This window comes from Oxyura jamaicensis, chromosome 5, assembly GCF_011077185.1.
Source record: "Oxyura jamaicensis isolate SHBP4307 breed ruddy duck chromosome 5, BPBGC_Ojam_1.0, whole genome shotgun sequence".
Lineage (NCBI taxonomy): Eukaryota > Metazoa > Chordata > Aves > Anseriformes > Anatidae > Oxyura > Oxyura jamaicensis.
In genome coordinates this window covers 21,356,052-21,370,886 of record NC_048897.1, presented here as the reverse complement: position 1 = coordinate 21,370,886, position 14,835 = coordinate 21,356,052, and the positions used below count along the sequence as shown (strand labels likewise).

The 14,835-nt window shown below is 38.8% G+C and overlaps 1 protein-coding gene across 4 annotated transcripts in view; it reads right to left on the bottom strand.

The window, feature by feature from the left end:
- Positions 1-736: 736 nt before the first annotated feature.
- LOC118168529 (cytosolic phospholipase A2 epsilon-like) overlaps positions 737-14,835 on the bottom strand; it is a 36,287-nt gene continuing 22,188 nt past the window's right edge. For all 4 annotated transcript variants that reach the window (XM_035329004.1, XM_035329003.1, XM_035329006.1 and 1 more), the window contains 12 exons: positions 14,700-14,786; positions 13,482-13,519; positions 11,805-11,952; positions 10,799-10,935; positions 10,047-10,269; positions 9,556-9,670; positions 8,466-8,603; positions 7,244-7,351; positions 5,843-6,034; positions 4,869-5,035; positions 3,440-3,626; positions 737-2,764 (listed from right to left, as the gene is read on the bottom strand). In XM_035329004.1, coding sequence (XP_035184895.1) covers positions 2,559-2,764; positions 3,440-3,626; positions 4,869-5,035; positions 5,843-6,034; positions 7,244-7,351; positions 8,466-8,603; positions 9,556-9,670; positions 10,047-10,269; positions 10,799-10,935; positions 11,805-11,952; positions 13,482-13,519; positions 14,700-14,786 — 1,746 coding nt within the window. In that variant the 3' untranslated portion in view covers positions 737-2,558. The remainder of the gene's footprint in view (positions 2,765-3,439; positions 3,627-4,868; positions 5,036-5,842; positions 6,035-7,243; positions 7,352-8,465; positions 8,604-9,555; positions 9,671-10,046; positions 10,270-10,798; positions 10,936-11,804; positions 11,953-13,481; positions 13,520-14,699; positions 14,787-14,835) is intronic.

The window sequence follows — 14,835 nt, the reverse complement described above, 5'->3', positions numbered from 1 at the left end:
ACACGGTGAAGGATTGTGTCTACCTACCTGGCATGTTTCCTCTCTATGCCATTTGCAATTAGGTAGCTTGATGAAATGCATTTTTCATTAGATCATAGAAAACCCTTGGCAACATCAGCATCTTTCAAGCCACAGTTAAAGACAATACCCTATTATGACACCTCCCTGGAGAGCTAAGCTATAAACCAGGACTGGGGCTCTGAATATGTTGCTTCTACAGTGCCAATGGCCAAAAAACTCTCAGAGGCCCTGACAGCAGGGCTCTGTCATCCCATTTTCCCCCAGAAAATGAGGCACACCATATAGGAGAAGCCTGGTGGAGCACCATGTAGTCCTAAAACAACAGCAGAAAGTGCGTCAGCAGAGGTGACACAAGACTGTGGCTACCTGGTAAGACATTTGGGGAAGGTGCAACCACTCCTCCATTTTTACAAGTAGCATTTGCAGTTCCACATCAGAGACAGCCCTTGCAGGAGGGAGGGACATGGCTCTCCTTTGTACTCCTGCAGTAGTCTCTGAGACATTCCTTTGCTCACAATGCTCACAGCAAGTATTTCGGACACTCTGATGGTCTTTGCTAAAACAATTTTGCTTTCCTGGAACAAGGAACTCATTGTGAACCTGAAGCATATTACTAAAATGCCTGAATTTGTGGAGCAAGGCAGAATTTTCATTTTGCAAACAAGCCTTTATTGTCCAATATTGTATACACAACATTTTCACATGTAAGTAACATTTCCTAAGAGCTGGAGGTGACATGAATTTATGGCTAAAACTTGTGTTTATTTTTTTTACAGCAGGGACTTCAGGTTCCAATGGAGGCAATTCCCATGGTTATATGCAGAGCATATAGCACCATATTTCAGATTTTGACTCATGAAACTAGAATAGACCAAAAAACCTGACATAAGTGTATATTAGTTCAAAAGTCAAAGGGTTTTAAATGTTAATATTTACACTCTGATTTATAGGCTTGCAATATCACACTACAGCTGCACAAAAAAAAGTTTTGTTTGACATCCTAAATGAGAAAAGCATTGGAAAAAGTCATTTTTGAACCCATTTTTAAAGATAAGTTTGACATTTTTCCTTGCCAAAATGGGAATCCTCAGAGAGTCATTTAGCACCAACCCAAACACATTATTTGATTATAAATGAAGCTTGTTATTTTCAGGTTTGGTTCCCTGGGCTTACGAGGTAGGCAATCTCTTAAAAAGAACTTATGTTTCAAAACAGAGATGTTATGGAAAATATTAATATGAAATGTTTCAACTTACCCAAGTATTTTTCCCTGGTTTATTTCAGCCTCAGATTATGACATCTATGTAACTTGTTTAGCTGATAGATTTTCTCATTGAATAGACTTTTTTCCCCAGCTCCCCAGATTTTCTCAGTTGTCATCAAGACATAGAATTTATTAATATAAATGTGTATTTTCAATTTGACTTGCTCCTGGAATGCAATGGTTGTTATAGATTTATAATTTTTACAGCTCATCCTCAGCACTTTCAAGAGTTCAGAAAAGACACTTCCCATAAAAGGGAATATGAAGAAAGGTACATCCTGAACTGTTTAAACAAATTCCATTGAGTTACATAACAAAGTTTTTTTATGCTCTAGTGGAAGTTAAATATATTCATTTCAAGCACATATTTCTTTTTCATTTAAGAAAATAAATTCAATATGAGAACTAACTCAACTGGGAAAAAAAATCCCATTTTTTTTTTATTTTGAAAGATTCAAAATAAAATTTTGACTTTTTTATATCAACACAATCAAAACTGACATAAATGCAAAGGAAATTCTGATGTGCCCAAATGATATCTTGCAATGGAAAAAAAGAAAAAAAAAAGAAAAAAAAAAAAAAAAAGAAAAATCCTACAATACTTCCTCCTATACTGCTCCTTCCAATCTATGTGTGGTGCATTCACAGTCCAAGATTGCTCTGGAGATGGACATGATTCACAGGGCTGGCCGTGTGCACACACTTGTCCCTATTACGTTTCCAACCTCTTTAGCTGCTCTTCAGTATACTTGCAAAATAGAGTCAAGTCAGGGATCTGATTCCAGCTTCCAGTTGTGTCTCAGGTTTTCTTCATTTTTCCAGGCTTGGATGTATGTTGAGTTCCATGAAGAAAAGTTGTAGGGAGCAGACATTCATACTCATACCCCCTTCTTGTGGCCTGTCAGTTTGTTAGTTGGGTTGTATTACTGTAGCACTTTGGTGTTAGAAAATGTTTGTCTTATATGTCATATAATAAATTAGACTTAAAATAAGACTATTTTAAAAATATAACAAGGATTTTAGGTAAAGAGTGTTCTACAGACAACCTTAGTTTAGGCAACAAAACATATGTAAAGATTTTCCAGGCAATGTCTTTACCTAAAGAAGCCTCTTCATGGGAATGAAAATAAAATAAAATAAAATAAACACTAAGCCACCTGGGGGTAGTTTCTTTCTGTAATGCAGAATGGCCTGTGTTCAAAAAGCTACATTCTTCCTGTGTGCTAGAGCATGAAAAACTGCTCCAAGAAGACATAGGCAATCAAATGTGTGATTAGCACATGTTTTGCCTTCTTTGCATTGCTGTTTGCAAGGCCTGCATTATCATCTGTGAGTTATTCAGGATATTGTATTCACTAAGGTTCAGCAGCCGGCGGTAATTCTCATCAGTGTATCTGACCGAGAACATGCAGTAGGGGGAACAGCGACTGGTCAGATCGAGTTGTCCTCCCTCCATCTCTGAGCAACAGCGCTTGACACCTGGAGAAAAATAGAAGTAGTTGCTGTAGCTTGGCGTGCATCTCTGTCCATGACAAGCTGTCCACAGCAGCCCAAAGAGGAGGGTTTTCCTCCAGGAGAGAAGTCACTGGGTTTAAATGCTCCAATAATTCAGTCATGTAAGCCCACTCCTAGTCAAAGGTACATTGTGTGTGAAGCAATGAGGGCAGAATGGAAAAGTGAGGGATAACATTGGGGGGGGGGGGGGGAAGGGGAGAGAGACTGATCTTGACATTGCAGGATTTCAGCCTGAAATCCAGGTTCTTGCTCCCCCACCATTCACACATGACAATGTGCATCCTCAAATGTAGAATTAAATCCCTGGACAACACAGAACAAATGCAGGGGGCTATACTTCTCCCATGATTTTTTCTTATAACTAGTTAGCAACACTTTATGTTACAAATGGGAGAGACATGAAGGTAAACACCGTGCAGAAGACAGGGGCTGTGTCTAACCTTTTAGGGCCACAAAGATGACATGAATGACATAGCAACTTTGACTGGAAAGGAGAAAGAAAATCTAATTAGCTAAAGCACTTCCTGATGAAACCAGCCAGCAAAGACAGCCAGCAGCAGGGAAATAAGGCTCTTTCTGAGTCAGGGAAGTAGGTAGTGTTGTCTTTTATTTAATATTTTGCTACCACTTTTAACTTACCGGGTGCTTTGTACTCTCGGAAAGTATCATTCACAAGTGGAAGAAAAATCACAATGGGACATCCTGGCGAATCTGAATCTTGGAAGATGTAGCACTCCTTTAGATTTTTCTTATCTTCATCACTCAAAGAAATTTTGGGGAATGGGATTTTCTGCTCCGAGTAGTATTTGCATGCCTTATCTAGAGACTAGAGTATCACAGATATGATCAGCATTAAAATTCAGCTTGGCTGTGCTGAAGTCCAAAACTGGTTATCTACCATTAAGGTTTAGAGATTTAAATCCATAGAGTGGGTTCCTTCTTATGAAGGGTTGCTATACACAGAAATACCACATACTGTAACCAATACTAATCACAAGCTGTAAACACGAGTTCGGAGTTAGAGAATTCGTACAGGATGCTGCTTTGTAAAAACATAAGCAGTTAAAAGCTTAGGGTAAATCATCTAGTGTTAGCAAGTGAAAAAGCCCATTGCATAGAATTAATCAGAAAAATGAACCACAGCAAGAAAACATTTAAGGTATCTTACTTCATGCTTTGAAGCCAGGAGATAATAAAGATTGAATGTGCAATTATATCAGTGTCTGTGCAGGCATTATAGCAGTGTTCCTTTAGATCAGTGTTTTACTGAGAAATTCTGAAGTACTAGGCTATACTGTGCCTTTTCAACTCAGCAGGCCAGGATGCTTAATGCTATATTTCTAACTAAACTCAGTTTCTGAGGTGTAAAGACCCAAACTCTTTTTCTGGAAGGCTTTGTAGACAGCTAATTAGTTTTATCTCTATGAAACTGGAATTTCTGCAAGAAGATGCCCGTAACTGAATTTTCCTAGTAGCACCTTATTTCCCAGCCCAGAAATAACATCTGCCCTTGACTGTCCACTTAGCCCCTTTTGTATTCTATTTGAAGTTAAAAGAAATCACTCCTTATTTTTACGCATATTCCTCTGCAGGTTCTGGAAATCTGCCCAATACAGCATAAATCTTTAGAGGCTCTTCCCATCATTCTGGAAGAGACTGTGCTGATGTCCTCTTGAATAAATCAGTACGTTCATAAGTCAGCGAGGGAGATTCAAGGAGAAGCAGGAAGAAATAGGAAAGATAATTATTACAGTCTAAAACATAACCCTGAAAGAACAGTTCCATCAAAAACTCCTGTGGTGTTTCTAAGCCACAGGTGCTAATAACAAGATAATCTAAAGGGGGATGTATTTAAAGGAATGACTGACATCAGAGATTGTGAAATGAGGATTTAGACAATTTAGCAGATTAATTTCTCCTTCCCTTGAAGAAGAAATCAATAACTTCCTCTAGCATTTGAAGAAGGGGATACAGTAATTAAAAACCAAGCAACTGAAATAACTAGTAGTTCTAGGTGTTACAGGCAAGCAAAAGGAGAGACAACACACTGTAACAAGATCCTCCTCACCGATGTATGTGATCCAGTAGTATAACTTAAATATATGATAACATCCACTTCCCTCTGTGGCCTTAAAAGTGGTGGACTGCTGGTGTTGATGAAAAATCCAGCGTCTATCATACCCAGGTGATTGGGATTTTGCATCAGCTGGTTGGGACGTGAGTCCAACACAGTATCTAAAAGGAAAATGAGAAATATGTTGGTATTTTGATGGAGAAAAAATACAAGGTGGATCTAACCATCTCACAGACCTGGTTAAATTTCATTGTCATAATACAGGAATGTCATATAGGCATGGGAGGGACTTCAAAACACCACCAAATTACTGTTCTTAAAAATCTTCTATATTGAGCTTCCAACCAAGCTATTCCAGTAATTTGCCATACTCATTAACATCCATAAACTATATCTAATCTTTAAACTAAATATTTCTAGTTTCATTTCAAACATTGTTTCATGTTTTATCCATCATTGATATGAATTACAAAATATCCTTATCCTTTTTTACATATACGTTTATGTTTCCCCTTTGTTCCACTGTCCTTTGGACCACAAAGCCCCACTCCTTTCAAGCTTTCTCTCATACATCATATCATATATTCTGTGATATTCCAGTTGCATCTGAAGATAGAGGCACAGCCTTGCTGAATTAAGATGTCTCCCATGATCTCTTTGCTCTTTCCTACCTTAAATTTGGTTCTGTCAGCAGCAAGTCTGCCCACATCTGGGCCACAGACATCTCAGTTAAACTGCATAAACACACAATTATATTTAAAAACAGACTTAAATATCTGGCAACTCTTAGTCTTTTCTCTCCATTCAGAAAACAACAAACAAAACAAAACAAAAAACAGGCACTTTTGAAAGAGAGTTTTTTTTTTTTTTTTTTTTTTTTTTTGCCTCTCTCAAGTCTGATGGGTTTCTTTCCTAAATTCCACCCCAAAATCACCTGGATATACCCCTTAAATACACGTTCCTATTACCTTTCCATCGGCAGAAGTGTTCATTCTCAAGGTAGTTGTTATGCAGCTGATAGCCCCTCAGGAAATTGTGATGCTGGGCAACTGAGAAGCGGTCAGTTAAAGCACCCCGAAGAGCACTGGACAGGGGCCCAGGAGGAGTGTACATGCGAGTCCTTAGTTCATGGGGCCTCGTAGGCAATACTGGGTCTTCATCTAGAGCAGGAGAGAAACATTGATGAATGATTGATTAATTCATTTTCACCTCTGGTTGGCCTGGGGTGTAATAGATCTCAGAGTTTCTTCTGAGGTGGCTCACTAGCACAAAAAACTATTCTGGAGCAGAAGAGTGGCTGCTGGACAAAGCTCTGTAGATGGTCTTGAATTTTAGGCTAAAGACAATTAGTCAAAAACAGTCTTGGAAAACAGATGCTTTAAGGGAACTAAGCAATTCAGAGAATTTCCAGTCAGAAGGAAGGTTGCACGTCCACATAGAAAGATACCATGAAACAGAGGCAAGCATGGAGAAAATGGGGTGAAGCATATATCCCACTCAGTCAGAAGGGCAACAAAAGTGCACCACAGGGTCTTTATCAATGGTGGACAGTTTCTACCTGATAATCACCCACAGCTAGATGAGCATATGCTTAACCAGGAGAATAAAAGCATTTCAGGAAATCCTAGGAAATATGCTCATACTTAGAAACTACAGGAAGTTTCCAAGGTGTCTACATGGGAGCATATATGGGTGAAAAGCAGAAATGGCACTAGGTGTGGTTTCTCAAAATCACAGCCTACTTTGCCAGACCAGTTGGCTGTCAGTGCAACAGGAGAGACTCGGCAGTTTCTCTCACTGCACAAATATATTTCTTTGTTTTCAGGATGTCTGTAATTATAGCTGCCATCATGTTAAATGATTTAGCAATAAAACCATGGTTTCTGTATTGCTTCAGAAAATACCCTCTGGGCCTCGTTTATCTTTGTGCTATGATGAATCCTGCAATAATGCAATAATTACTGTACTGAGTAATAAAATCTAAATTCAGGAAATATTGATTAGCCAATTGATATTCAGGCTTATTCCCTGCACAGGCAGTAAAAATAACTTTATTCTTTGCCACCGATTCTTGATTCTGTATGGCTGAGTGAGAATGGGAAATGCCAAAACATTTCCTGTGAAATGTGTAACCCCTGTAAAGCTTCCTCTTAAACACAGAGACTTTCAGTTGGTAGCATTTTTGTAAGTCTAATAATTACAGCAGCATTTCCCTGATTACTCTCTTCCTTTTAGGCTTTTTGATGTGAGGGGAAGTCGCTTTCTTGTAGTAGGATCCACATCGTTGGCTTCAAACTAGGTGAAAGGATGATGTCAAAAGACATCAAAAGACTAAGTCACCATAAATGGAAAGTCTAAAAATTTCTCACCAACTTCGTCTATTCTGTCCTGGGTCCATCTCTTCCAGAAGTCTTCTGAACTGTGGGACAGTCCCCAGATTTGTAATAGGTTCACAGAAAATATACTGCTCCACATACCTGTAAAGGGAATTACTGAACATAAGGATACAATTTAAAAAGAAACTGCCTTTTTCCTTCTCTTTTGATCTTCTGGATTCCTTTTTTTTTTTTTTTCTCCCATAATTCAAATATTTCTAAACTTTTAGGCTGTTAAATTTATCTAAATTTTCTACTGCATCATCTCTAACTGAAGACCTCAGTTCATACTGCTGTCAGTTCTGTGCCTCATCTACTGCATGTCTCTGCTGCACAGTAAAGGAAGGTGACTGCAGGAAAGAGGTAAAGGAGCAAAACCCACTCATTCAAGCAAAATAAGAACTTGGGTAATGCATACATACACAGTATTTAGCAAATGAATTTCCCAGTAGTGGCCCAGGTAAAAAGGGCCAACCTGAGATGTAATATTTTAACAATATCCCCTGGGGCTGCTGGCTATTTAATACCACATCATGTGTACTGAAACTTATACTGAGGAGCTTAAAAGCAGCAAGAATGTAAGAAGAGATGACTGAAACCAAACTCACACTGCTCTGTGTTCATCTGTTGGTTGGTTTGTGATTCTGACTACTCCAGCCTAATTCCTTGGCAAAAGAACTTTATTGCTTTTTCATACAACCCATGAATACAACTCGGGCATTGATGAAAAGGACTCAGACACCTTTTGCTTCTGGTTTCATTTTTAACCCCAGACACCTTGCATCTTTAGTAGATTGGATTCCCTACATTGGAGTTATACTTCACAGTGGAAGCACAGCTGCATGTTTCCTGCAGCACCAAAATGTTCACAAACTGGAGTGCATTCAGATAGGAATCACAAGAGTAGAAAAGAAGTGGGAAAAATTCCTTACAATGGAAGACTTAAGGGGCTTCATCTGGCCCATCTATAAGATAATGTTTAAAAGACTAAGCATACCTTGACAGTGATAAGAAACTTAAAAAGGATGAGAGATGTTTTACTGTAGTCTTTTGGATAAACTACAATACACCCCCATCTCCCAGCAGGTGATAGCACAGCAGCAGTATGTTTGACCAGAAATTTCCACAGTCTGGTTAACAGCATTGTAAACACTCCTCCCCATCATCAATCTCCATCCCCCCTGTGCCTCTGTGCAAGGGCAATGCAATATGTCACCTTGAAGATAGCAGATCCGGGATTCAGGGAGTTTTTTTAACATGCGTCCCATGAAGAACTCACTTCCAAAATTCTCTGCAGGGATGAACGCACCGTACTTCAGCAACCCCACCTCGTAGGGGGTGAACTCTACCCACTCTGCAATACAGCCACAAAGGGACAATGTGAGCTCTTCCAGGCTCTCTGCTTGGTATGAAGCTGCTAGGACAAAACCCAGCCTGACTTCTGTTTGCTCTGCTGTCTTTACAAAGCCTTGCTTATGAACAACCACCTTCCAGGCCAGGCAGCTGAGCTCAGACATGGTGGCAATGGGGTTTCCTCAGTCACAAGGAGGTAGGAGCGGTTTGGCCCGTGATGGTGGTGCCAGTGGGACAGGGCACATATGGGGCACGTGGCAAGGCTCCAGCTCTGAAACACTTCACGTGCTTGCACCAATCCAAGTTTCACTATGCCCTTGCATATACCACTTCTAGGTAAAAGTACCTCCACTGTTACCAAGACAGTTAACAGAGTAGGATGCATTTCTTTCCCTTGAATAATTCAGGTATGTACTAAGACAGGTAGCAGCTCTTCAAGAATGATTGTGTTTTAAGTGACCAGTTATGCTCTTTATGTATTGTAGTAAGGAAGACAGAACTAGTCATCGACTTTCTCAGATGTCCTCTACAAGTAAGGTGCTATTGTCTGATATAACTGTAGTGCAAGCAAAGTCTGGAACAGAAAGATCATAGACCATAATTTCATTTTTCTTCAGAAGTGAGTCATTTTTTTCACCTTAAACATGAAAATTTAATCTGATTTTCTTCTCCCCTTAAAAAAAAAAAAAAAGACAACCCACCAAACAAACAAAAAAACAAAAAAAAAAAAACAAAAACAAGCAAAGAAAAAGACTCGGTTGGGAATAGGTCAGCTGCTTTCCCAATCTTTGTCATAAACATCTGATCTTTCTTCATATTTAAAATATCACTGGACATTGGCAAACAGACCGGGGCTGTTGTCTCTAAGTGCTACCAAGCAGAGAAGAGCAAATCAAATAATAGGAATCACGTTGCCAATTTTAACCCCGTGGGATCTGAAACATCATCCTTACCTTTGAAATCCTGAGTGCTGTAGTTGTCCCGGACACAGACTGACACATAGATGGGCAGTGGGTTCTGGCCATCACACAGTGCTTCTCTCTGCTCTGAAAGTTTGTGGGGGTCTTTCTGGTTTTGAAGAAAAACAGTTTTGTGAGGAGAGGTGGAAACAATACATCTCAAAATCTTTCTGTATGTGTAATCTGCACTTCAGGCAGGCTGCCTGAGATCACCTCCAATTTTATTTCTGCACCAGTCAGAGTCTAATGGCACTTTCCAAATGGCTGCATTCACAACCTAATTTATTGATATATAGGATGCATTTCTCCTTAGGCAGACTATTGGAGAAAATAAAAAAGTTTGAGCATTTGTTGACATGGACAACTCCACTCTGTTTTGAGGTATGTCCTCTGAACTGACAGACTAGTTTTCTCTCTATTTATTAAAAGCAAAAAGTAAAATAAAATAAAATATTGTTCTCTAAGAAAAGGGAGAGACATCATACCCCATCATTTAGTAAATATTCAATCATGAGTCCCCAAAGATCTATAAATGAGGTCCTGTATCCTTCTTCTTTCCGCTGACATAGCTGCTTATTGTAATACTTCATGCGATCCATAGAAAAGCAGCCCATCTTGCATTTGGTTGCTTGTTTCTGTGCTTCAACAATATGCGAGTCAAGGTCCTTTTGTGACCAGTAGGCATCTCTGTATAAATTGGCCATTGTCCTGGAGAAAGACAACACAGAAAACAAAAACTAAAAGGAGCAAAAGAAGAGTTCAAATTTTCTGAATTTTAGGTATTCATTTATGTTCATACAGCTTTATTTTGGCTGTTCCACTCTGCAGAATGAACTCTCCAGATTTTCTATGATTGTTTTAGAGATGTCCCTGAACGACATGGCACACACATGTTAATGTTCTTGAATTTTTTTAAAAAACAAACCTGGCAGCACCATTAACAATACAATTGCCAGATGTAAACTTGAAGCAAAAATTTGGCAGAAAATTATAATTATTTTTGTTTGTTTTCAAGAATCATAAATCAGTTCACACCAGCTGACTCTTGTTTCTGTATCCTCTGAGGGCCTAAAAACTGTTTTAAGATGAGAAAAGACCGAACCATTATTTTTGGAGGAGGTACTGATTATATGTAGCAGACTCCTTGGCAGTTTCCAGCAACCCTATGATGGTACATCCCTGCAGGAGCATCACCCCCAAAGAGCTTAGTCCATTGTCCCGCACAAGCTGTCCTTACCATGTGGTGCCAGACAGCCCACTGATGTATGTTACACAGTCCAGGAGATTTAATTTCTTGAGTCCCATGAGACTGCCGTATAGTCCTGTCATTGACTTCAGCCCACCACCTGTCGTGATGATAGCTACAACAGGGACCTGTCGGACAGAGAAAGATGGGACATTTACACTGATGGCACTCAATGGACTGCCATGGCATCTGGCCACTGCACCCAGCCTGGGTCCTGATCTCACGGTGCAGGTCCCTTTTAGGAAGGAAAGGCTCCAAAATGGCAATGACTACTACTGTTGCTTCCCTTTGGATAAACACGGGATTAGAGATTAACCCAAACTTGGGTTCTTGACCATCTCTAGTTTAGGGAAAGTGAGGGGAACAAGAGAAAACTCCTCTGTGGAGGTAACAATATATTTTCTCTATATTTCCCATTCCTTTGCCACTTTGTTCTGTATCGTGCACCTACTACTGCTGTTCAAAATTCACATGCCAGCCCCACCAAGAAATACACCCAGTTCACACAGTGTTGCTAAACTACCTTCATCAATGTTGTTACTCATCAGTATCATGAAGTTCCTTTAAAATACAGGATATTTACTTTGAGGAATTTAAAAATTGCAAGAAAAGATATTATAAAATGCATTCAATGGGAATGCTTATCCTAAGCTCTCACAAAATAATGAAATTTGAACAATGGAATAAATATTTGCTATGTGATGTATTTAACATGCACATAGTATTTCTGAACCAAGCCAGCTATAGAATAGGATGGAAGGGATGTACGCACCACAGATCTGACAAATTTCAAATTTGGGAGTCATATAGGATACAACTACTGCAACTAGTGTTTCTCAAAATAACAGAACTTGGCAGCAAAAGCAAAAGATGCATGCACTAGCTGGTCCCTACACAACAGACACATGCAGCCCCTTTTGCTGACCACTTATCTAGAAGGGAACACAAAGGCACTAGCAATGCAGGGTTCCCTCCTTCCCCCTGCCCCCCAACATACTTCATGGTCCTGCAGATCCTGTTGTAGGTGAAAAACATTTTTCATGGCACTTGCTACATATTTCTTCCTTTTGTACAGGAAAGCCATCTCATCTGAACATAAGTCAAATCCAAAGCGCATGTCCAGGTCTTGGCGGCACGAGCAATTACTAAGGTAGAAACAGACATATATTTTACATATTAACACACATATACAAATCTTAGGACTTAGACCAAAGATACTCTACAGTGCCCTCCCCTTCACACAGGGTTATTCAATGTGATAGGAGAAAGAATATTCTCACTACTTTTAAAAGTAAGAAAACATATTTCAACTAGTTAGCTTAACCGGTAGCATTATAACCCATTAGTAATAACTAATGAAGAAACAAGGTACAGCAATTTAAAATGAAACAAAATATTTAAATGAATATTTTAAAACTAAAAGGACCACAAATTTCAAAAATCTATGCAAATGTTCCAAAGTGAGTGTACTGATATCCACTGTTATGGGCAATTCCAACGTATGTTTTCTCATTCCAAATCTAAAATAAAAACAAACGTTCAAATGTTGGCATTTCCAACTTGAACGAAATGTCCCATTTTGGGCAACTCAAGTGGGAATACATCCCCCTCTAGCGGTGAGCATAGCTGAAAAATAAATAAATAATAATAATTAAAAAAAAATCTCTGTCTCTGAGGTGCAGGTGGCCAGGTAACCCTGCCCTGCCATCTCTGGAAGGATGACTTTGGTGATATCCAGCCACTGGATGGATGGAGATTTGTCACCGAATTTAGTGGGGCAGGATCTCAACCCTGCTGTTCTGATCTGTCTGCACTTGCACAAGGTGTCTCACAGGTCAGTGCTGCCACCTGTATTTATTTCATGGCAAGCTTTACTCAAAAATCAGAGAGCACAATATTATTCTGATGAAGGTTTTATTGGCATCAAATTTGAAATTTAATAAGTCATTCCTAATAACTCACTGTTTTAATATATTCCCCTGTGCATTTGTGCTCTTGTGCTCACTAACCTGACTCCTGTCCTACAAGAATTCACCAATGGGCAAGAGACTTGCCATAGTGTATCAAGGCCAGAGCTACCTATGGACTCTCTGGCTGGCCAGCTAGCCATGGACAGAGACTGTAAAATAACAGGATTTTGATTTTACTTTCAGTGACAGAACTTTTCTGGGTATTAATGAGCATGTCTACAGAAGTCAAATCACTAGCGTTATTGTCTACCTTAGTTTCTGCTCAATATACAGAATAGCTGGACTTTACAGAATTCAAGGCTTATTGTTACTGAATATTGACAGTTAGGAAAAAATGTTCATGATTTATCGTTATTCATAATTTCTGATCAAGTTTTAAATTTGCTCCTCTCCATTCTGGTTTTTGTTTGTTTTATTGAACTTTGTTCTTTTGCTGAATTTCAGAGATGGAAATTGATTGAAAACAGTCTGTGGTCAGAGACTAAGTAATAATGCTAAAATAAATACATGTTAATCAACATTTATTTATGAAAATCAAAGCCTTCTAAGACTAATTATATATAATATACTGCAAGTGTGTTTTATGTTTTCTTAAAAGTACATTCTAGTTTTCACACTGAGGATGTCTGCTTGTGTCCTTTCCATGCGGTTAAAACAAAGTGAAAATCAACAGCTCAAACCTTTAAGAACAGAAGATCCCTTACCATCTTTCTGCTTTCACATTCAAATCAAACCTTTTCTCCTGAAAAACAAGAATATAAACAGCATTTTTTAATTTTATTTTTCCTTTTACTTTTTCTCCTTTCTCTCTTGGGGTCAGAGCTTGATTTAAACCCCAGCAACGTCTGTCAATGATAAAGTTATATGTCTAAGATCTCTGCATATATTCCCATACTCATCCATTTATCCTCAATGGAACATTCCTACACACAGATCCCAAATGCTTCCAGGCCACAAAAACCATTAAAAATCTTGGTGCAAAGGATCATGATGCTCATGTAGTAGGTCCTATTTCCTGTGTTATTCAAAAGGTTTTTGCAGCATCCTGAAATACCACTGAATGCTTCCCATTCTTTATGCTGTAACAAACAGCAGATCTTTGACATCCTGCCTAGTCCTGCAGCGAAGAGACTGCAGTTCTGCACTCACTACTGCCAAGATTTCACCCTGCCTTAAAATCCTTATTACAACCTTCATATTGTTGATTAACTGACAAAAGGTGTTCCATTCTGAGGGGATGTTTTTATGGCCCTGAAATCTGATGTTCTACTTCTTCACAGCCTAACAAGTAGTATTTGGATGAGATTTTCCCACATAATCTGGATATATGTAGGTGTTTTTTAGTGTAAACACATTATTTTATAAGAAAGGACCTATTTCTTATTCTATTTCTTATTTCTATTTCTTAATATTTTCTTCTGTTAATTTCAGTCAAAATTATACACATACTTATTTTGAACAATATTCTTATCACATTATTTAAAATTCTGATACTATATATTTTTTAATACTTTTTATTTTGAAGTACATGGTCTACTGAATGCACATTTATAGACTATTTCCTAGTTTGTGTCCAAGTGGCAAATTTCTATTTGGACATTAAGCAAAAGCATGAGTCTTTGGGTAAACAGGGAGAAATCCTGTGAAGTGAAGGAATCATCATATATTCCGGCATTCTTGCAGGTTGCTGTATCTGCTGCTAATGGCACGTAATGGAGACTAAAGGAGAGACAACCTGCTTCCATGGAGAAAACAACCAGAGAAACAGAGCTCCTGTTTGTTCAAGGTCTGAGAAAAAATCAGAATATTTCTAACTTTCTAAGCAGATATCTACAGGGACTCCAGTGGAACAGTATTATGGGGGTTCACAGAAAGAACAATTTCTACTTGAGCGACCTTTTGCTCCTGAAATTGATGCTCACCTCTGCAATTGTCATTTTCCTTCCCATGGGCAGCGAATTGAGCATCAGCACTGGGGAGCCTGTTTCTGTACTGAACCTACAGGTCCACTGGGAAAACAACAAGCTTTAGGACCAAAACAGTCATGGGTTTACCCTC